The following is a 24,103-nucleotide window of genomic DNA, read 5'->3' on the forward strand; positions in this document are numbered from 1 at the left end:
CTACTTCTGCTCCTGAAGGCAGGGATGCAAGACAGCTGGATTCGAAAGGACAAACAAACACAAACTTTCTCCCAAAGCCTTGCCTGGAGTCATAAAATAGAATCACAGAACAGTTTGGGTTGGAAAGCACTTTAAGATTATCTACTTCCAACCCCCTGCCACAGTCAGGGACACATTCTACCAGACCACGTTGCTCAACATCCTATCCAACCTGGCCTTGAACACTATCAGGGATTGAGCATTCACAACTTCCTTAGGCAGCCTGTTCCAGTGTCTCACCACCCTCACAGTAAAGAATTACTTCCTTATATCTAACCCAAATCTCCCCTGTTAAGGTTTGAACCGATTGCCCCTTGTCCTATCACTACAGACCCTGATGAAGAGTTCCTCTCTAGCATCTCCGTGGGATACGCTTGGGTGGGCTCCCGTGCCTTAAGTCCCCCTGACCCTTTCATCTCAAGCTGCACCACAGCTCATTTGCAACCAGATATGTAAAAACATACACCCAGTTCAGAGGTATAAAGGAAAAGAGGATTCATGAGTCCCCACAACAGGAAATCAGACCAAGGCCTTTCATTTCCTGGGTGATACTCAACCATTCAGAAAAACAACAAAACAGCAAATGGGAGTCAGAATAACCCATGTGATTTAGAACCTTACTTAGTGTTTTCAAAAGAGTGACTGTCAACACATGTTTCAGGATAGAGAATAAGCTGTAAAAAGCCTTCTCCTTCCAGCCCTGACTTGCTTTTTAAGATCCAGAAGGCATGGGGGCCCAGATTGTATGAGGCACAGTTAATCTGATTGAGGTGACCTCAGTTTTTTCAATAGTTGCAATGCATAGCCCAGGTCCTGGTATCCCTGTGGTAAAAAAAGAAAATCACTTAAAAAGTCTGTGTGGTAATGCCAAGCTCATAGACTCTGGGGTCTTTAACTGGATTTGGCCCTTTATTCTCTATATTTACGAGACAGTAATTAATATGACCATCTCTGCCTGGCCCACAGAGTAACTGGATGAATAGCTCGGCACATCCACACAAATGCCTCCAAAAAGAGTTAATACTCGTTAATGTGCAATATGACAAGTTAACTCTGCTATCTTGATAATGATGGCATAGAAACTGTTAAGGTAAGTGCCATTGGAGCCCATCTCAGAGCTAACGGAAATGGAAGTACATGAATATGCAACATGCAAAAACCACTGTACAGTTTGTAGTCTGCCTAGCCTTTTAAATACAGAAGATAAAATTAATTCAATTTATCAAATTTCCTTGATACACTTTCGTCTTCTGGCATAACTAAAATACTCAAAATATTGTAAAACAGGGTGGAAACGAGATAGTTCTTTTGGTAGATTGCCACAAAGACTTTTTGTAGCACATGAAGTGTAAAAAATTTTAAGGAATGGTAAATGAAATCACAGCAGACTGAAACCTGTGGCTCTGCTGCAAGACCTGAAATAACTCTTAAACAGATGCTAATTGGCACTACCTTCATTCTAATGTTCATAAATGAAACCGAACAAGCCTTCAAAGGTGCCAAATGAAGACTAGCTGTCCAAAAAACATTAAAATATGCTTGGCTCTGGTTTGTCAGCTCCAAAGTTATTTATATCCTGTTAAGTTATTTAGATGCTTTTGAAAATTCATTCAATGAGAAAAGTGTGTACTTCTTCAAAAGAACTGGAAGTCTGTGGAACTTAAATTCTTAAATTATCCTGGCTGTGCCTTCCATTATCAATTAGCATTTGCTTTGGAGGTGAACTGTTGATCTGAAGTTGAACTGAGTTATTCACTGTGGGAGATTTTTTACTGGGGAAGTGTTCATAGTTTGTATCAACACAAACACAGTAGCTTATAAGTCTTGGTAGAAATCATGCATTATTAAATGTTATCCACAGACATCTCCAGCTGTTTATAGTCTCTTTTAATGACAGATGCATATAGAAACTAATTGCAAGTGGTAAAAGTGCCAACTGACCTCTACATCAGGTTTTCTTCTTCCCCCCCTAAATTGCTTAAACTTTCATGTTTGAAATTAAACCTATATTAAGTATATAATGATAAATCCAATTTTAAATAGTATTATTCTAATAACCCACTAATTTGGCTCTGTTATGAGTTCACTATCAGTTTCAGTAGTAATATACTGAAGTATACCACAGTTCCTATTAGTCATTTCTTATATGTTATACCCTATAATTTCATCAGTATTATCTGCAAAATTATAATTGAATAAGTGTTACCTATAAAAATCAATGATTTCAATCAAACAGGAACAACTGTAGAGATTCTGTATGTTATACATGGTTATGATGTATACCCACAACAGCAACTGAATCCAGTCTATGGGAACTAGACTATTACCAGTACAGTTCTGCTTCTAATAGACTGTATTTCTTTTAGAAAACTACAAAAGTTTTCTTTTGTATGGCAATTAGCGCTGAGGGTGAGTCAATTCCATGATGATCGAATGGCTAAAGAAATTTATGCAAATAAACTGAAGCCCAGCAGGAGAAGCTCTGTGGCTTTCCACACCACGATTCTAGTTGATTCTATGAAGCTCTGCACTTCAAAACTGCAAAGTAAATTAGTAAGAAAAAGTTTCTGTGAATAAAATGGGCTGCACTGTGTTAAGTAATTATTTCTCAAGTGTGAAATGGGTAGGAAGTAGCTCATCTTAAAGTAGTGCCATGATGCATCTTACCTCTCTAGTATGAAGTGAATGGTCTTTTTATTTTTTCTTTATCTTGCAGGAGCAAGCACAGGAATCATAGAATTGAATCATAGAATAGTTTGGGTTGGAAAGGACCTTAAGATCATCCAGTTCCAACCCCCCTGCCACAGGCAGGGACACCTCACACTAAACCATGTCACCCAAGGTTCTGTCCAACCTGGACTTGAACACCGCCAGGCATGAAGCATTCACAACTTCCTTGGGCAACCTAAATGAAAACTTAATTCTTCTAATGATCTTTTATGTAGGAGATAAGTGCAAAGACTCAACCTGTGAAACTACACTGTGCTCCACTATTTGGTCCCAATACTGTTTCTGGAAGAATGTTCTAGATTTTCTTGAGCAATCAGGAAATGCCCAGTAATTTATAAATACATTTTGTTAATACTGCCTATTTAAGGGATGCAAAATATAAGGAAGAAGGTCTTTACTGTGAGGGTGGTGAGGCACCGGAACAGGTTGCCCAAAGAAGTGGTAAATGCTCCATTCCTGGCAGTGTTCAAGGCCAGGTTGGGTAGAGCCTTGGGTGACATTGTCTAGTGTGAAGCATCCCTGCCCAAGCCCAAGGGGGCTTGGAACTAGATGATCTTAAGGTCCTTTCCAACCCTATTCTCTGATTCCAGGAAGGACACACGATCTCCCATATTAAGGACCAGCATTTCTGGGAATGTTAAGGGATGCGCTCGACTAAAGAATCCGTGTAACAATGCTTAACACAGATTGTCCTTGAGTATATCTTGCAAGTATGTGGTACTGCGAGCACATCCTGTTCCTCAGTATTGAGACCAGTGGTAAAAGAACATTTTAATAGAGAAGTTATGCTCACAGCATGGATTAAAAATACGCTTATGATTGCTCCTGAGGAAACAGAGGATTCTTGCAATTAATTAATAGCTAGATGCATAACAACAGGCTGTTTCAACAAGAAAAAAGTGTTGTCTTTTTTTCTGCTTAGGTTTTGGGGGTTTGACAGGTTTTTTAACAACTACTATTAAAAATTGCAGGAGCTGAGGAGAAAGAGGAAAACCACATAAGAATTAAGAAAGAGCCTTCTCCAAGACAAAAGGCGGCACAGATTGGTAGTAATGAATTGTGTACACTAGTCGGCTAAAATATGGCTGTCCATTTAAAGGATAATAATATATAAGATAAAATATTTGTGCAGAATTCATGTGAAATTCAGACAAAAGCCAAGAGGCAGGAGAGATTAAGCAAGAGTGTACTAGTCTGGGTTTAATGCCTCTCAAGTACAAACAAGAGAAAACACTCTACTTTAAAAATCTATTTCAACAACATGCAATATAGGCTTTTGTTTTGGTTTGTTCATATACAAAAGAGGTGCATCCCCAAAAGATCAGAAAGGGTTATTTTCTCAGATTAAATATCATATGGATATCTGAATTATACTTTGCAAGGCTATGACTTCTGAACACACACAGAGCCATTTAGTGACCTGCTCAGGAGAAAGAGCAAATGTGTGTCTGCAAAGCATAAACTCATTTTGGCCTCGGTTCTGAAACTATCTTTGAGGTTTGACCTTCAGAAGAACTTCACATAGCACAGATGCGTTGACTAGGGCTGGCCACTGGAAAGCGTTTAAGAAGTCAGTGTTGCACAGCATTCTGTAACAGAGCAGAACAAGGATCTAAATATATCAAGTGAACTCTTCTCTGCTGAAATATCTGTATGTTAATAGTTTGTTCTCTGGGATCAGGAAGTGTTACCTTCAGGAAGAGAACGGATAGAATACAATAATTTCAATGCAGGGCTTTGAAATAATATTTTAGTATTGCAAGATTGCAATATGTTAATATTTTACTGGTGTAGTGATGCAAAATTTTAATATATTAAATAATTTTATAAATTATTATACATTCAAATACAGCAACTGCAAGATGGGGATAGTCTGCATTCAGAGGTAATCAATGCCAAAAGATTTTGTATGCTTCCCTATAGTGTAGGAAAATTAGGCAAAAGTAGCAATACTACACCAGGACGGTTGTTTTGGCCATCATGTTACACTCACTGATGGCTGTAGCCCTGATGTGCTTGGACACGATGAGGAGTGGACAACCTCAAATACATAACCACATCAGGTGAGGTACTTAAAACACTTAAGGTGAGCCTGTTTACTAATATCATATGCTCATGCAAATCCAAGGAGCCATGTGTACAAAATTACTATTTCACAGGCTTCTCTTTAGAAAGAGACATCTGTTTTGTTAAAAAATAACTGCCTTAAATACACAACTGTGTGCACATATCTACAGGTATTTGTATACTCAAGGATGAAATTTCCTTTCTTACATAACTTCCTAAATCAAGATAAGAATGTCCATAAATCACCTAATATAGTTGAAGAGTAGAAATTTGGGGTAAGAGTGCTTTAAACAAAAAACAAGGCTAGCAGAATGACTCCCCATGCTAGCATTTATTTTGACTGATGAATTCCAGAGCAGTTTATTACAACAAATAGCATCTCCTAGTAAAATTCTGTACTTCTAATATCATTATTCTCTCCGAAAGCATACATTTCTGACATCAGAAACAAATTGCAACAACACGTAGAAGAATGAGCTTGCCTCTGACAGCTATTTCCAATATTCCACATAACTTAAAATTTTATCAAGACAACAAGAAAGCTGGATGACAAATATTTATGCATTTGTATGTAATGCTTTTATAATTCAAATCCACTTTTACCTTTATACAATCAAAATAAATCAAAATTAAAAACAGTTGTGATATCTTGACTGACATATTAGATATATTCAGTGCTAAGAAGAGCAATGCCCAGTATTAAGCATTACGCTAAATATCTTATTTCAACTGCCACTTCCTTTTTATGCCAAAATTTGTTCAAATTGCAGATGTAAACAACTGAAAATAAAATACCAGTTTTGGTTGACACTGGCTGGCTGCCCAGTGACCACCAAAGTCACCCTGTCAGTGACCCCCTCAGCTGGACAGGGGAGAGAATATACAACAAAAGGCTCATTGGTCAAGATAAGGACAAGGAGACGTCATTCACAAGTTACCATCATGGGCAAAACAGTCTTGGGGAAATGAGTTAAATTTATTACCAATCAAATCAGACTGGGATAATAAGAAATAAATCCAAATCTTAAAGCACCCTCTCCCCATCTTTCCCTTCTTCCCAGGCTCAACTTCACTCCCAATTTTTCTATCTCCTCCCTCTGAGTGGTGCAGGGGGTTGGGGAATGGGGATTGTGGTAAATTCTTCACATGTTGCCTCTGCTGCTCCTTCCTCGTCAAGGGAGGATCCTCACCCTCCTCTCCTGCTCCAGCGTGGGTCCATCCCATGGGGTGCAGTCCTTCACAAAAAGACAGTTCTAGTTGTTTCTCTCACATATTCTCACTCTTCACTTCAGCCATAGTTGCACAGTTCCCCCCCTTTTGTAGACACATTATCCCAGAGATGCTGCCACCATCACTCCATCTTGGAGCCGGCTGCATTAGCTCCATGGGATGTAAGGGAAGCTTCAGGCAGCTTCTCACAGAAACCACCTCTGCAGCTCCCTGCTACCAAAACCTTGCCGTGCAAACCCATTACACTAGTATTAGAGCTGCCTGCTCAGCTTGACTTTCCCCTGTTTTCATCCACACTTGTTATTGCACGGTGCTCAATTATAAGATCAGATCTTGATTTTTCTGCTGGAACTCCACTGACATGTACAGGATAGATGAGCCTCAGTTGTTACTCAGTTGCTTATATAGCTAAAATACGTTTGCAAAATTAACACAAATTATAATATAATAGTCGAAAATTATTGCTGGATGTTTCGGCAGTTCCTTACAAAACCAAAACCACAATTTAGCTGTGAGAAAACACAGTGCTTAAGACTATAGGCCTGGCAGAGCAGAGCAGCTTTTTCTATTGACATATGAGAGAGAATGTTTCTATAAGCAAAATGGTATTGTTCAACTTGGCATACAAAGTAATGCAAAGTTTCACATGGATATTCATTTAACACATCTGCTCAGACCTGTTTGCACTTTAGAACAAAATGAACCTCCCTGTGATGGGGAGGTAGTTGAGCTGTAGGGATGCTGAACAGTATCAAGAAAGTATTTTAAAGTAATGAAATTAATTCAGTATTTAAAAGTCATGAAATACTGAAATTAATTCACTATTAATTATCTGCAAAGAAATTATGTAGAACAGCAAAAAGTGGGGTGGAAGAATATTTTCTTTTGAATACAAAAGGTTTTGGCTTGATATCCTCATAACTTGTGACTTAAATTGACTTTTGAATTCTATTAACTGGTTTTGCTATCACTTCTGGTATTTTTTCTGATAAGAAAAGACAAGCACTATTATAATTGGTTATTTTTTGTAAACCTTGAATCTAGAGCATTTAACGAGACCATGATTCTTCCCTTTGGAAATAAATCCTAATAACCCAGCTGGATTTATATCAGCCTATTATATAGCACATTCATGAATAGAGAACAATTTTCAGTTTCTAGCACTAGAAGTCATGATAACATCTAATCTCCTGCGCCTGACAGCAAGTTTATGGTGGTGACTGGAAAAGCTCACTGACTTCAGAGGTCATTGAATGAGATCACAAACTATTCCATACAGCATAGTTATTAGTAAGAAAGGAAATAAATGAAAATACACTAGCAAGAATAACAAATACTCCTACTGCCTTTTGTGTTGCTCCACACTATATGGATTTTAGAGGCTATATTATTGCCCAGATGGCAATAGTGAAATAAATACAGACACTCAGAGCAAATAGAGATTTATTTCCTTTTTCTCACAACTATTTTATGAATTTCAAAGTTCAGCTTTTGTAGTTGGATGACCTCCCATCCCTGGGCAGACCCCATTCAAGGTTGGTTTGGATGGAACCTCTGAGCGACCTGATGAAATGAAAGATAGCCCTGCCCATGTCAGAGGGGTTGGGGCAGATAATGATTAAAGGTCCCTTCTGACTCAAATTATTCTATGCTTATTGAGATTTTCATATGTATTTTTAATTTTTTTTCCTAATTGTGATAATTGAAATTAATCAAATTCTGACCTCTGTATTCAAGGAATGAAAATTAATCCACTGGTCTAAGGAACAAAATTGTATTTCTGGAAATGTCTCAATTTTTTCTTTGCATTTTCCCATATTATATGCAGCAGGTGTGATCCTGGTTGTACTCTGCTCAGTGGGAAGATCAACTGGATAATTCAGTGAATTGGAATGAGAATTTGGGCACATATTCTCTCTCTCACCTAAACAAGAAGCACTCGCCTAAACGGTAAATAAGAAGAAGAGCCACTTTGTGATCTCCTGCACAAATACACACCATAAAAATAAATACTGAAAGTAAAGCATTGTATTTAATTGAACACTGCAAAATCAGTATTTAGATACAAAACTCTTTTTAAAAGAATGCACTGGAAATGAACAGACCTGCTTCCTGCTTCATAACCAGAGGGTGAAATCCTCTCTTTTGTAAATACGATCTGCAAATATTTATTTGAAAAAGCCAATAACCTAAACATTATTTTAATGCTTATTTTAATAAACAGTATTTTCATACTTTTTTTGCATTATACTTATTTATGTGCTCGCTTTATGTCTTTATGAACTGTTTCCAATAATTCCCTGCATGCCCATTGGTTAGAAGTTTCCTTTATTAAAATAAAATTAAGAATATTTTTCATGAAACAAATATATGAGAATTGTGAGAAAACTTAAGTGAAGATACAGCAACAGAAGAGTTAGCTACAGTACCTACAAAACATGAATAATGTTTGTAATCTTAATTATCCTCCTACTCTCTCATATCATCAAACCCCTTCCTTATTCTAGGGCTGTAACCACCTACTCCCTCAAAATCACTTCAGTGAAGCCTGCAAATGCTATCTAACATTTATTTGCTGTTATACAAACATATGCAAATGCTTATCCATATGTATAAGCACTTAGACACACCTCCAGAATACAAGTCACATCCCTCTATCAAGGTCAGTGTGCTTAGACTTGTAGCTCCCATTTCAAAGGGTCTGTGATCTGCATTACAGTGAGTAGGACAGGGCAGGGTGAAGACAGATTACTAACAACAATATTGTCAGAGAGGCTTGTTACAGGCATGATAGCTTGTTGGTTTAGTCATTTGTCTCTTCAGTTCCTAGATTTGTGTGTCTTTTCTACTTTTGCTTACCCACATCGAAAGTACTATTCAAGGTTTGCTCCTTTTAGTGGTATTTCTATTGTTTATTGTTTAATTTCTTTCCACAGAAACAACCTCAATCTCAAACTGACCACCAAGCTAGTGATATGAGTAATTTGTTTTACAATAGAATCAAAATGATCTTCATGGTCTTTTTCATAAGTTCATTTTCCCCTTTCCATACATCCATTAAAAAGCTGGGTCTTGTCTGTAGACATTAAATATTGTGCAGACCACCTCTGTGTGCTTAAGATTTCGCTTATTTCCACAGCAGTGTTTATGTTCCCCGAGCTGAGATGCTGCCATGGTTCAGTATGCTTTCTTATGCCTCCTCGCTCATCCAAGTCACTCTCTTTCACCCATGAAATAGTTTCTGGACTTGAGACCTGCCAACATCTGAAGAGGCCATGAGGCTTCAAAGGAGACACCTCCTGGTTTATTAAGCCACTCTGCTGAAAATGCAGTCCTCAGAACATCTCAGTTAAAACCTCTCTTCTGCTTTGTTGCTTCCATTTCTTTACTTCACTGCTGCCCCAAGGTTTTGATCACTTGACTATTCAGCTTTCAGTCTCTCTTGGGCAGGGTATAGACAAAGGCTTACTTTGAATGACAGGGTTGAATGTTGCTCATTGACTGCCCTCATAGATAGACATGAATATCAAATAAATGTGGGAAGGAAGCAAAAAAATTGTATGGAAGCATTTCACAAGCCTAGGAAAACATTATTTAAATATTGCAATTCTATATATTCTTTTCTTTCAGTGATTTAGTACAGAGATCAGTGTTCCAGCTACTTGTATTTGTGCAAACATACTAAAAAGAACCAAAACACAAAATGTTGCAGAAATAACAGCATCAGTCATCTCCTGAAATCATTATTGCACTTGAGAAACATAACAACATTCAAAACAATGAGACTTTCCTGGAAATTTCCCACACACTTTTTAAAGACATCTATTCAAAGCAGAAACATAGGGTAAATTTCTGGAGGGGAATAAAACTCCTGTGTCTTCCTTATTCCCCCTCCAGATTACACAGTTGTCGTGGTTTAAATCCAGGTTTTAATCATGGTTTAAACCCAGGACAACAGTTTAGAGCAATTTCTTTGGGGCATTATATGACCTTTTCTGCTTGTATGAATTTCTCCTAGGCTCTGGGGCACTCAAACAGAAGCTGTGAATCAGCTCTGTGAAGCTTTTCCATGAGGAACAGATATGGCCTTCTAGCTTGGCTTTCTGTGTCTACAGACACAGACCCATATAGAATTCATTTGTCCCACTTAAATCAAGTGCTTGTTATGAAGGGACATCCCCCACCACCCACAAGAACCTGATGCTGACTGCACTGTGAACAAATTCTGTCTCCATGCCGCTATAAAGATAGCATATTGCACTGATCAAAACCACATTGAACACTGTCACATTTACAAACAGAGGCAAAATTTTAATTTAAATGTCATTTTAAATTTACATTAGACTTCCTCCTTTTTTTTTTTCCTTATTCTAAGGCTACTGTGCATCTTTATGTTCACAGATTTTAATTTTAATTGCATACTCAACTGTCCCATATTATTAGGCAACATACCAAGGCAGCAGCAAATTGGCATTATACTGTCTTCTCCGTACGGTAAGAGGGTCAAACTGTACCATCCATATGCTATATTCCTCTCTGCTTTGAGTAAACCCAATGAATATGGTCTTTGTACCTCCATAACAGACTGCAGAATTGCTTCAGCAGATCTTGTGGTACCAGCACCCATTCATACATCAGTTGTGTTGAACACATTTTAATTCTACGATTACAAGCACCAGATCACTAGACATGTATATTCGTACTTTTGTCTCCCAAATTAAACTGTTTCTACCAGTTCTATCAAATTCCTGCAACTTTCTCACAATGTCAGTACTTGCAAATTTATGTGTTTTTTTTCCTTGCCTTTACCTAATCTTGTGTTTCTCCATATCAAGAACTTCCTGCTTTAAATCCTGCTGAAGCAATTCTGCCTCTATTTTGTCTCTTCTCTCATTACTCGTAATTTCAACATCACAAATTCACTGCCCTTACTTTCCTGCCTTTCAAAGCCAGCTGTAATTTCTGACTCTCCATTTAGAAGCTGTGCTTTAACCCAGCTCCTCACAAAAAGCCAAGGAGCCTTGACCAACTTGGGCTTATTCTGGCCATATGAATGGCTGAGATTCACAGGAGAGGGGAAAGGGTTTAAAGTGCTGTCAGTGGTTCCTGCCTTTGAACTGCCAATTTGCAAGTGTTTTGTCTTGTCCCAGCTCTGAGGTTCCATTTTGGGCTGAAAAGGAACATCTCCAGGGTTACCTAATTTAGGACATGAAAAAGGAAGCTTAGAGAATGTACTGAGGAGGAAGCATAAGGGAGGAACCTTGTAACCAAATTCACATTATTTTGTAGGATAAAACAGCCCTTTTGGAGGTGGTGGTGGAAGAACTGCCAGCAAAGCTCTCCCCATGTCTGTGACCAAAGTAGGTCAAGGCATGATGCAGAGGTTTGCTCGTTAACCTATGATTCATGACAACCAGTTGGTACAAGACATGATGCATCTGAAAATATTCATCTGCTATCCAAGAACTGGTCTACCTCCTTTTCTTAGGCCACTCAAGCAAGACATACTGCAACACAAGGCACACTCTGTGTCACCTGTTTCAAGGGATGTGCAGATCCCAAAGGCATTGGTATTGCCTTTGGAATCTGCCTTTGCTTCTGTAAATGCTTCTGCATAGGTGATGCTCACTGCAAAAAAAAAAAAAACCCACCTCAAACCTGTGTGGCTGTCGGTATGTCCATCTCCCACAGCAACCCCCCCAAAGCAAAGCATTCAGATTGGCTCATGCCCTACAGGAAGGAGTAGCAGCAGGATTAAATGAGAAGAAAATCATAATTAGTAATAAAGATGATAGATTTTACCACACTGGGGAAAAAATCCCCATAGCATTTAATAAAGAGATGAGATTTGAAGCTGCACTGGGGGAAACTTTGTATTATACAAAGCATTTAAAAGCTGTAACATGATGCAGCAAAATACTTCTATAGAGATTTTAAGCTTCTAATATCAAAAGTATTGAGCAGAACAGCTCTGCTCACCTGCCGCCAGCCCTTCACAGACCCCATGGTGGAAATGTATGCCTATAAGGCAGCATAACTTATCTGGCCTACCAAGGGGTGACGAGATGTGGCATGTGAGTGCCTGGATGTTGGAACAGTCAGCAAAACAGACCATGTGTGATGGCGAACCTCTTCTGAAAGGCAGGTTATAATGGAACAAAACCTGAGATAAAAATAAAAGAATGAGAAATACAAAAGAATAAGCCAGGTCTGGACAAGCTGTTCTTTTTATTTTACATGCTTCATTAAGGTCTTATGACCTCTTAGGCATGAAAACCAAATCGCTATGTGGGGATGAGCTGAGCACAATGCTTTTTATGCAACAAGCTACAAATGAAAAGAGATGGATACCTGGGGTTCCGGTTTATGACTTCTGAAGCACAAAATCTCTGCTTCAGCAGAGGATTCCTGTGTGGTGTTATGTTAGTTTAGTCTCTGCTTACCTTCACTCTCTATTTATAAGCAGGAATATTTCACACAGGTATTTTGAAGGTAAATTACATCAAGAAAAATATTGGAAGTGCAAAAAACCTATTGTACTGGGAGCTACAGATGGACTTTAGATAGCTAGAAATGTCTGCAGTATTGAACAGGTGTCAAATAAGTTGAAAGTAATAATATAATAGATTACTCCACATGGAAATACTGTTTAGATAACAGAAAAAAAATCCTATCAGCTTGCCATTTATTGTGTGTGTGCGGGGCCTTGTAAATAATCATCCCAATAAACCAAACCAAAACTCTTTTAGTATATTCCCTGGAGCATAGTACTACTGAAAAAATAACAGAAGCTTTATTTCAACTCAGCAAACCAAAGCTGTCTCCTAGTTGAATACATTCTGCATATTGGATGGTTACTGATTAACTGGGATGACATTGACGTGTTACGGTTTAAGGCACGCAAATATGCATGCAGCTGAATGGATATAATATATTCCAGGACTTCCCTGAAACAGTTAACGCCTTTGAGAGTCCTCAGGGGCATTGCTGTCCAGCTCCATGATTTTTAACACATAATGCAGGTAATCAGTAATTCAAGTGTTATGCTTTGCTCAAAGAGATGGGATATATGAATGTAGTACTTCTTCTCACATACACTTTACAGCTAGGAATGAGATGTATCTATTTCCATAGAAGAACACTGAAAATATATTTTAGAATCTTATTTCAAATTAAAATAAAAGTTAAGAAAATATATAATTCAGCACACAGTGAATGCTTAGCCTCACCAAGCTCTATGGAAAAAGCTGTTACACAACTGAAATGGCAAAGATGGGGGCTGCAGTTGTGCAAGCACCCATGGGATCAAAGCAAACAGGAAGAAAATCCCTTATATTGTAAGTCCTTGCAAGTTTCCTTATGTAAATTATAGTGCTTATTCATACTCTACAGAATTTCTGGGCAGGCAGAGGAATGAAACATGTCTTACATTGCTTATGAACGTTACCTACTCACTCTTTCTCATTACAGGACTCTAAATGCCCATCTTGGCCCTAGAATAAGAAGAAAATCTCTGTTGTTCTTCCTGTGTCTTCCCTGTGAGCCTTAGATGGCAATGAAAGCAGGCATATAACTTCATCACAGGTAAAAATTGAGAGAAGGAAAGGAAATCCTAGTGTGAGTTCTTCCATCATCACTGTTAGATGTGGATACTTCCTTCTTTTCACAGTTTCATTAATATAATTATCCATGCCATATAACAAGCTTGCTACCTAAAAGCAATAATCTGACTTACTTAGAAATGCCACAGAAAGGTCTTTTCAGGGTCCATCAATGTTTCAAACTGTCATAAATGACCTAGGTGATAGAACATGGAATATGCTTATTAAATTTGGAGGTGACACCAAGCTGAGAAGCACTGAAAGTACTCTGGAGGGTAGAATAAAAATTCAAACTCATTCTGACAAATTGCATTTATGTCCCCAAAAATAAAAAAAAAAAAAGAGAAGAGATGCTACCCAACAGGCTCATGTGCAAGATGTTCACTCAGGAATAATCAGCTATAAAATACAGAACAAGTAATAGATATGTAGAAAACCAGCAGAAAAGGTTCCAGAAGCTTTTGTGCATCACAGGCTGAATATGAGCCATCAGTGTCACCCAGCTGCAGGAAAGGCAGCAAGGGAGATGTTCTCTGAAGTAGCAAGGTCTCAGCTCAAATACTAAGAAAAGTAGAGTGTATCCATAAAAGATCAAAAACAGTTACCAAAGATGAGTGAAAACCTCTGCTGATAGTAAAAGTTTGGACATACCGGGTTTGCTAAACTCTCAGAATTTGAAAAGCAAAGCAATGGAATAGATTTCCTTTAGAAGCCTCAGCACAAATACTAAGAAAATGTGGACTAAGTAGAGTGTATCCATAAAAGATCAAAAACAGTTACCAAAGATGAGCAAAAACCTCTGCTGATAGTAAAAGCTTGGACATACTGGGTTTGCTAAACTCTCGGAATTTGAAAAGAAAAGCAATGGAATAGATTTCCTTTAGAAGCCTTCAGTTCTGGAGTTTACAAGAGGAGCTGATGTGTCAGGAATGACAAAACTGATACTGCCTTAGAGCAAAAAGATTGTTCAGGTGATTTCTTAAATCCCTTGCACTTCTATGAACTAAGAAGCTTTACGTTGCTATGACCTAACCAGCGATAACTAATAGAAAAGAATCACATTAAACAGAGCAGAGGGACTTTTAACTCTTATTCATAGTGGTTTATAGCTCCTTAAGAAAACTGGGTTAGATGGTAACTTCCAAGTAAAAGACTATTTATGAGAAGGCTCCAAAATACTGTCGAGGATAAGACAGCTTTAAAGGTACTTCAGACATCCACATCCCACCATTTTGGTGAGAATCTATTTCAGCTCCAGAGGATCTTTAGAAGATCATAGAATCATAGAAACATAGAATGGTTAAGGTTAGAAAAGACCTTAAGATATTCCAGGTCCAACCAGAACCCATATTCTTAAATTCTGTCTATTATTCATATTCTAAAATAACTCCAAATAACCAAAACAGTGAAGTTTAATTTATTTTAGATTTAAAGTAAAAAGATGTAAAAAAGACAAAAAATAAAATAAGCATCACTATTTTATATCATCACTAGCGTTTAAAGTGGAAACTGAATGGAGAACATTCATTAAAAAGTTTATGTCTTATATCTTGGGGGTTAAATGCAACGTATAAGAAATGGATCACAGGGACATAGTTTAGTGATAAGACATGGCAGTGCTACATTTATGGATTCGGTGATGCTAAAAGTATTTTCCAGCCAAAATTAATTATTCTATATATACTGCATCTATACTTATTCTTTCTATTCCTTAATATTTTGATGGAGCTAATTGGATTTTAAATTTCATATAAGGGTGAGTTTTTTTTCCTAATATGCAAATATTGTTTCAGCCTTACAAACTGTCAAGAAAATCTAATGTATACACAAAATTTACTCCATTAGCCTTGCCATGATGTTGTCTAAAATGGCATTCTCTAAAACTCCAATACAGAATAAACAGATTGCAAGAAAGCAAATACATTTTTTTACAGTCTGCTGTAGTTCCTAAACCAGTCTATTCTGCTTTGTAGAGAAACATCTGGAAAATCTACTTTGAAATGAAAAGTAAGGATGAGGTGTATGGTATATAGCAAAAGGAGGAGATGCTTTTTTTCAGTTCCTGCAGTTGTTAGGGTAGAAATAAACCGTGGAAATGGTTATAAGGAATATTTCACTGTATATATAAAAATAATTATTTATATTTAATATTGGGCTACAGACAGCAGTAAAAGTGCAATATCATAACATTCACCATTTGATTCAGGTTTGAATAGCACCTCTTAGGTAATGTTGCATTTGAAATCTCTGAACATAGCACTCAGGGGAAATCCAGTCAGCAAGAAAAGAGGAGAATGTGAATGTGCTTGTGAGCTATACAAGTAACGTGCTGGAAGACTTTGTCCTTGGCAAGCACAAAGAAAAGCCAAACACCTGCCTGCCTCTTATCCATTAGCAATCTCTTTTTTATTATCGAACACCTTTGTGTTTCAACAGATACTTCAGTCTGTACAAACACTGGAAGAGAACAAATGCTGCTATACTACCACGGTTTGTAAACATCATGTGTTGATACCAGACCAGTAATGGGAAAGCTAGCTATTTTTTAGGGGGATCATAAATCCAAAGTAATTTCTAAGTCAATACTTTATCTTACCACCAACATGAGCAGATTTTCCAAACTAGAAAAAAAACCTTCAGCTGTTTTTTCTTATTGAAGAACTGCATATTTCAGAAATAATTGTTCATATGAGTAAGATAGAAATTTTAAGGAAGGAGCTTTTTATGATGAGGGTGCATCCTGATTTTGGCCAAGATGGAGTTAATTACCATGTCAGTCATTAGGCTGGGTGTGCACAAGAACCTGGGAGGGGACACAGCCAGGACAGATAACCCAAACTGGACAAAAAGATATTCCATATGATGTCCTGCTCAGTATATGTGTGAGGTTAATTGGCCAGGGGGCAGTGGTCACTGCTCATGGATGGTCAGCAGGTGGTGAGCAATTGTGTTATGCATCACTTGCTTTGTATAGAGTCATAGAATCATAGAATATTGTTGGTTGTGTGCTCTTTTATCATCATTATTATTGTTATTATTTTCTCTTCCTTTGCTGTCCTATTAAACTGCCTTTATCTCAACCCACAAATTTACCCTTTTTTTCCATAGTCTCTTCTCCATCAACAAGGGGGTGAGGAGGGAGCAAACAGCTGTGTGGTGCTTAGTTTTGGCTAGGGTAAGATCACGTTCGTCTTACCTTAAGACAACCGCGTCTGTTTTCCCTCACAGCTCGCCAACCCATGCCTCCAGGGTTAAGGTAGATTTCCCACTTCCTCATGCCCTGTCCATGATCATGCAGGTAAAACCACATGGTGGCCTGCAGTGCATACCCACTATATCCTCTCTCTTGCTGAGATACTGGTCCATAGCGGTGGGGCTTAAGCCAAAACCAGGACAAGGTAGTGAGACCCTGGAACAGGTTGTGCAGAGTTGTTCCCCATCCCTGGAAACATTTGAGGCCAGGCTGGACGGGGCTCTAAGCAACCTGGACCAGTGGAAGGTGCCCTTGTTTATGTTGGGGGGTTGGGCTATAGATGACCTCTAAAGGTCCCTTCCAACCCAAACCGTTCTATGATTCTACGATACGCAATGCTAAGCAATGCTGATCTTGATTGGATTACCTATAAGCAATGACTTGCAGGAGGAAATGGTATTTCCACAGTACCCCTATCAGAAATACTGTGTTTACACCAGGAAAATGATCTGTAGGATTTTAATGGCTTTTACCAGCAGGACCACCACAGAAGTCTGTTGATGTTTAAATATGGCTCCATATTTAATTGGAAATAACTGGCAACCATCTCCCAGTGCGCAAGTTCTTCAGGATACAGTTCTAAACCACATCTTCACTGACGCATGTGGTAATTCAATGGCGTTTTAAAGGAGAAAAATATATAGCCATAAAATCTGGGTGCTGGGGAAGATCTTCAAATGTATGCTCTGTATTTCCTAATAGGAGCACAAGGTCTTTTCAAAACTGGAATAGAATTTTTGATGAAGTGCCTGGTGGCGAATTCGAAATACTAGCCTGGGGGCCCCAAAGAGACATAATTCATTCCAGTAGCTAGAACAAATCTAGCTTCTACATCCATTCCTCTAAAGTCATTATTGACCCAAGGGAAAATGCTCGCCCTAAGCAAGTTTTAATAAAGACTCTGGTGGAGCAGTTTCTGTAGCATTAAATGCGATAATGAGAAACAAGCCACTTAAATGCAATAGACCCAGGACCTGTATATAACCCGAAAGTCAGTTTTCTGAGGTTCTTGGGATTCTTTCCAGAGATGAAACAGGCATCCAAAAGAGATTTAATTACAGTGCTCACTAATTTGTTACATAAAAATCAGTCAGGCTTAAATGGACCAATATTCTGCTTGTCTTATATGAACATAATTTACTTTAATGCTGTTTCTGTGAAGTACAAATGTCCATAGACTAATCAAGTCTGGGTTGAAAACTAAGGTTTTTACTAAACCAATAAAAATGTGAACATCTTAATCTGGCCTTAAACATTGCTCTGCTTTAGAACTTTTTGCAGTTCATTTTAAACAGTAAGTGTTTGTATCCTTCTGTGACCATAAGACTGAGCATCAAATAGCATCCCTTATGCTAAAGACTGTGGCAGTTTGAAAGTTTCTCATGCAATTACTGAAAACTCAACAATAAAACCTGATAAGCAGCATGTATTCTTCTAAAGTTAGAGCTGTATTTATTTTAAAAGAAAATAAAAATCATCTGACTTTCACCATATGCCCCTTTTGAACCACCAACTGCAAAATAAGACCTTGCTAGAAGCAGTGGAAGCAATCTGGAAATTAAACTACAGTCTTGATACAGATAGATAGAGAAAGGATCCTTTGTGTGACTGTTATGATCATTAGTCTCCATCCAAGGCAGAGCAAGCACAATCTTCTGTGCCTATTGTTGATGTTTGGCATTCATTCACAGAGAGGTGCTTTGTTTCACATCCTCAAATTCTACAGGCAAGTATTTCAGTTGTGAAAGTCAGCAGAGAAAAAGGGAGAAACAGACTCCTCTGCACTGATGCATTGGTAATACAATTGATGGGATGGAATAAAAGCACAAAGAAGATAGGCTGAACATAGCAGCACTTTGAGCAAGAGGGGGAATAGGAGATTATTCTGAAGTCTAATAGAACACAGTAACCTCCTGGTCCTACTCTTCCCCTCAGCCAAGACAAGCGGCATCTAGATACATCACTACCAAATTCCCCCCAGAAATCATCATTTTCAACTTTTTAGAAGTTTGATCAAGTATTTACTATGCAGAACAGAAACACTTTAACGTGAATGCTGAGCACTTAAGGACTATATGCATCACAGGGAAACCATCAAATGTAAAGCTGCTATGCTGTATTTGCAGCCAACCCATTCAGTATTCCACATAAAGATAAGTTTTGGGTACTAATCCTTTTTATGAAAACTCCTAAAATATTTTTTAAAGTTATGGAGAAATCAGTGTGTGCTTTATGATCCGGGAGAATCGGTGCTTACAGGCCTGTTCTTTTTCTGTTCTTCTTTTCTTTCAGATACAATTTGAGTTCAAATCAGATACTATGTGGTGTTTTCAATAAAAGTAAAATTGAATCAGGTTTCCCTGCAACCCGTAGCCATTTACATAAAGGAGATAAGGGGGAGGCGCAGAAAATATTACTAGTTTGAATGGAGATTACACGTCAAGAAGACAGGAGTTGCCATCTACTGGAGTGTGCAAAGAATGACAACTGACATGCAAAAAGCTGAAAGCTTTAGTCACAACAGTCTATGCACATCGTATATTGCTCCACAATTTAAAAGGAAAAGCAAATCTCCAAAGGCAAGGAATTATTCTCCACTCTTAGCTTTTGAGAAGGTGGCAGATGCACGAGGAGGCTGTGTTAATACAATCTAATTTGCCTACAGCTTTTATCCATGTTCAGCAAAAGCTTATATTTATCACTTCTCATCAGAACACGGATAATTCTGCTTGCCAGCTTCAAAAGCACAAAACAATGTCAGAATCTGAAAAGGAGAGAATTGTAAATTCTTCAAACATGAGCATCTAATCATTGCTGCATTTTTAAACCACCTCTTTTAAACACAAGATGATATTAGGGAATATCCTCAGTTGATAAAACACTGACAAACATAAAAACACCTTCTTGGAGTTGCTTATCATCAAAGACAGTTACACCATAGTCACTGTGCAGTTTCAATAATGTGTATGAAGTTCATATGCAGGAAGAAAAGTATTCACTCCTATGTATGCAGATGATCTAAAGAATATTTATTTCCTACACACAGGTCTTGCAAAAGACCATTTATTTACATAAGCAAATTAGTAAAATAAGGGTTTACAACTCCAGAGCAGTTCAGAGAAGAAAAAAGAAAGCAAGAATGTCCTTAAAGTGCTGTGAATGGAATCACACAAAATTAGCAGGGGACATGATGTTGATGACAGCTACAGCCTGGAAATTCAGTGTATTTGTAGACGTATGCACATGTCCCACGTCACCAGACCAAAACCTAGTTAAAAACTATACACATGCCCTGGGATTCTTTTAAAGCAGCTTAATATTGGCTCATATTTAGTGAAGATAATTGTTAGTCTCTTACTAAACATAGACAATGAAGTGACTGGACAGAAGTATCTGACATGTGAACTATGTTATTATGATTAATGGAGTTCATATATTAAGCGTTATTTCTCTAGAAAATGTCAGATTGAATAATTACTGGAATTAATCCCACAGGGCTTGAGAAAATTTTCTGCCCACTTTCAAGTCCCATTTTTATCACATTTTTCTTTTGACTAGAGGGCGATCTTTAATTGCAGTTTTAAGTAAAACAAGTTCTGTAAGCAATTCATCAAACCATATGAAAAATGACGCATTTCTCTAACAGTCCTTGAAAGTGGCTTTTACTTTTTACCCTCATCTCCACGCAATATAGCAAAATCCAATCAATAAATACACTGGTTTTGTTCAGTCTCTGAAAAAAAAAAACAGTCTGCTGTCCCTGTTTTTCATGCATCAGGTTAGGTATGGAAGATCCTAGAATTGATATATTGGGATATTACTGGCAATATTATTAAGATAAGTAGGGAACAGATGATAGCATTATTTGGTCTCTTGGATTTCTTAAATCTAATCAGTATTTAATGGGTACAACAGTGCCAGAAAATCCAGAAAGTCAGAGAACACATCTCAAAGGACTCTGAGCTGAATGTGTTTCAGGGAAGTACCCCAAGGTCAGCATTACTTTGCAGAGCTGCAGAGGCATCCAACAGGCTCCATGGTCCAGCTGGTCATGCAATAAATGCTTTTATAGCTGTCGTCAATGACTTTCCTTGGGCAGAAGGTACAGAAGCAAAGACTTCCCAGCTTCATCCCTCTGGAACCAGGGAAGCTTTTTCCCAATAGATCTTCAATCTCTCATAATGCTTATTGCCTTCATGGCCCTCATGCCATGAAAATAGCTAAAAGTGACTTCAGCTGACCTAACATCAGTGCATGGTCCAAGCTCAGCTGGTAAAATAGACTGCAGAAGATGAAATGAAAAACCCTTGGTTGTATAGATTACATGTGTGGGAGCACTGTAATTCATTAATTCTTGTCTCAAACACCCAGGCTATGTTGCTTACTGTCATATTCATTAGGACACAGCAAAAGACAAGTCATGCTGGGCATTATACATAGATATAGGAAGAGAATCCCTGAAATTAAAAGCTGAAAACATTAAAAACAACCATAGATGTAGGAAGAACAAAGGCATAAAACAAGCAAAACAATGATATACAATTAGAAGCAAAGTGAGGATCAGGACACACAGTACTGCTTCCAGGGTTTTTATTTTTTTAGATAGGTATCTTTAATGTCCCTGTGCTCAGACACTGCTGCTTCCAGGTTTTTAAGTACAGAAACAATGCCCATTTGCCAATCTTGCTCACCTTCTGATCTCTCTTGGCATATTTGGCAATCATCACCACAGCTTCCTTAGTCACATTTTGTCCCGTACCTGCCAATTCCCCAGATGGGTCCCGGCTGAGCAACTGGTGACGCCAGTACAGATTTTGGGGGCTGAAGAATGATGCTGGGGGAGATTTGGGAGCAGCTTCTCTGCTCATCACCCACAGGACTGCGGGGAGAAGGGGAAACACTGGGTACAACATGATGTTGGACATAAGCCCTCAGCCAGCATTTACAGACGGCGTCAAAGAGCTGCAGAGTTCAGGAGTCTTACAGCAATGATTTCCCACATTTTTAGAACTGCTGCTAGGAACGTTACTGATGCAATAATGAAAAATGGTTATTCTTCTGCAGTCGTGCATGCAACATACAGCATCCACTTAAATAAACACCTTTTCATAGACAGAAATCTCTGAATAATGGGCAAAGAACTACAATATATCTTGAGTCACAGGCATTTCACAGACACTGACCTTTGATTTTGATTTAGATTCTCTAACTAATAAAGCTTGGCTCTACACCAAATCTGAAGAAGAAAATCAAGCACACTCTTGTCAAATTATAATTAATTTGCACTACAAAAAAAGAGCAGAAGTAAGCCAAGCATTCTTTAAAAATGGTCTCCAGAATTCACAACACACAGTAAAATGTCCTGTATCCTGAAAAAACAGGCTGATCTTTGCCTGCCTTCTCAAGCTGATTACGCATCTTTTCCACTCATTTAAAATATAAATTGAATCTTAAGAAACAATAAGCTCTTCATTTTACAGGATTATTAAAGATTCAGAACTACAGCAAGAGGAGAGGAAATATGATTCTGAAACATATCTGATGTAAATCCCACAGCTTTCTTACTATTTACCCCCCAAATCTGCCTTTTCACCTTTAAAAACATATAATGTGAGGGTAATTTACATTCATATAATTGAATGCATGTTGGTTTGCACATGCCTTCAATAGCTTTGCTGGTAACTTCAGGACCTTTGAATATGTTATTAGAATTTACCTCTCTATACATTTATTGAGAATAATGGAGCAACATGTTTTGATTACATTGCACATTTCTTCCTTATAAAACATAAAAAGTCTTTAGCACAGAGACATAAATACACTGAAATAAAACCAAACGGGAAGGCACATTTCAAAGGCTGCCATTGGATCTCACAAAATTGGCTGTTGAGCAAAGCAGGGTTTCTAAGATTACATATACACTACACACAAACCACTCCTACCATAGAAAACCGTTCAGTATCGCCTGAGTGTTTTTAAGTTGTTTTTTCTTCAGGAAAAGGTCAGGTTATTCTCTTTTTTTTAGAAGGCATGACTATCTTTTGTTATGCCTTTAAATATGTCCTTCTGGGACTCCTGACCTGTGAATATTTCTCTTAGACATTACATCAGTTGCAAATGATACGTAATGAAGCCATAAATATTTCAGGTAGTCAACAAACCGTCTTCTTTAAGTCTGCAAAATTGCAATGACTTCTGTCTGAAATGTGGGTTTTCAACCTGGTTTCTGCATTATTTCTTCTGGCTATAAGATAATGATTCAGATTCCCTCTATTCGCCCAATAAGATGCAATACACAAGCAACCAGGATTTCAACACATTTTATCCTGAGTTTTCCCATCAGATTATGGATATCATCAGAACAGAAGGATGGAAACATAAAAATCCTGCCTTCTCTATCTGCCAAAATATACCGAGAAGCACACATAACTGAGAATAATACAGTCTGCCAAAGATCTGACTGCCTGTTCGCTATAGGCTCTCTGCTATGGTCCAACATCTATTTCCATGACTACATAGTCTAGTTCATATTGTTCAGGTATTTAGCAAATCCAGGAGTCAGATCTAAGAACATTTCAAATTGTGCTTTTTCCAGGTAACATTATCCAAAAGCAGAGCTTCCCTGCAAAACAACCCCTTTGGAGTAAATTCAAAGGATATGCTCTTTTCAGATTTGAATTTTGAATTTGAGAACCCAATGAAAGTCTTTCTTTGATTTCAACATACTAGTTTAGCAACCACTTTATCACCAACCTATATTTCTTGAAATAATGTATCAGCAAAGGCCAGCATAAAGTTTTTGTCTTTTCTAGTAATGCTTTAAAATACATTTGGAAAGGAGCAAAATAAACGGATTAAGAACAACTGATTGTCTAATACTGAGGAGAACAGATTTTCTGCTCTGGGAAAATTTTCCAAGAGCAGTTCATCCATTTGTAAAAAGACCTTCCAGGAGCCTGCCAGGAACAGCTTTTAACTTGTTCATCCCAGCTTTTAATAACTGATTTCATAAATTCCTCTCAAATCTGTCTACTTCCTGCACCTTGAAATTCTAAAGTGTTTCTTGCCACTAAAGTTATGTCATTGATAAAAAGAGTGAACTGTTTTACATCAGGATGGCTATCCCAATGTAACATGAATGACTTCTCTACAGCAGGAGTTTGCTGGCATGGTTATACCTCCA

The 24,103-nt window shown here is 37.9% G+C and overlaps 1 protein-coding gene across 8 annotated transcripts in view; it reads right to left on the minus strand.

Annotated features, from left to right (window-relative positions):
* The window catches only part of CTNNA2 (catenin alpha 2), a 510,177-nt gene that overhangs the window by 126,328 nt on the left and 359,746 nt on the right, over positions 1-24,103 (minus strand). The window contains exon 8 of one of the 8 annotated variants that reach the window (XM_065661890.1): positions 5,567-6,071. The exons of the other annotated variants lie outside the window; for them this stretch is intronic. Within the exon in view, the coding sequence (XP_065517962.1) occupies positions 6,009-6,071 (63 nt within the window). The 3' untranslated portion in view covers positions 5,567-6,008. Of the gene's footprint in view, positions 1-5,566; positions 6,072-24,103 lie in introns of those variants that run through there. 8 annotated transcript variants of the gene reach the window in all.

The sequence above is a fragment of the Lathamus discolor genome, chromosome 1 (assembly GCF_037157495.1).
Source record: "Lathamus discolor isolate bLatDis1 chromosome 1, bLatDis1.hap1, whole genome shotgun sequence".
Taxonomy (NCBI): Eukaryota; Metazoa; Chordata; class Aves; order Psittaciformes; family Psittacidae; genus Lathamus; species Lathamus discolor.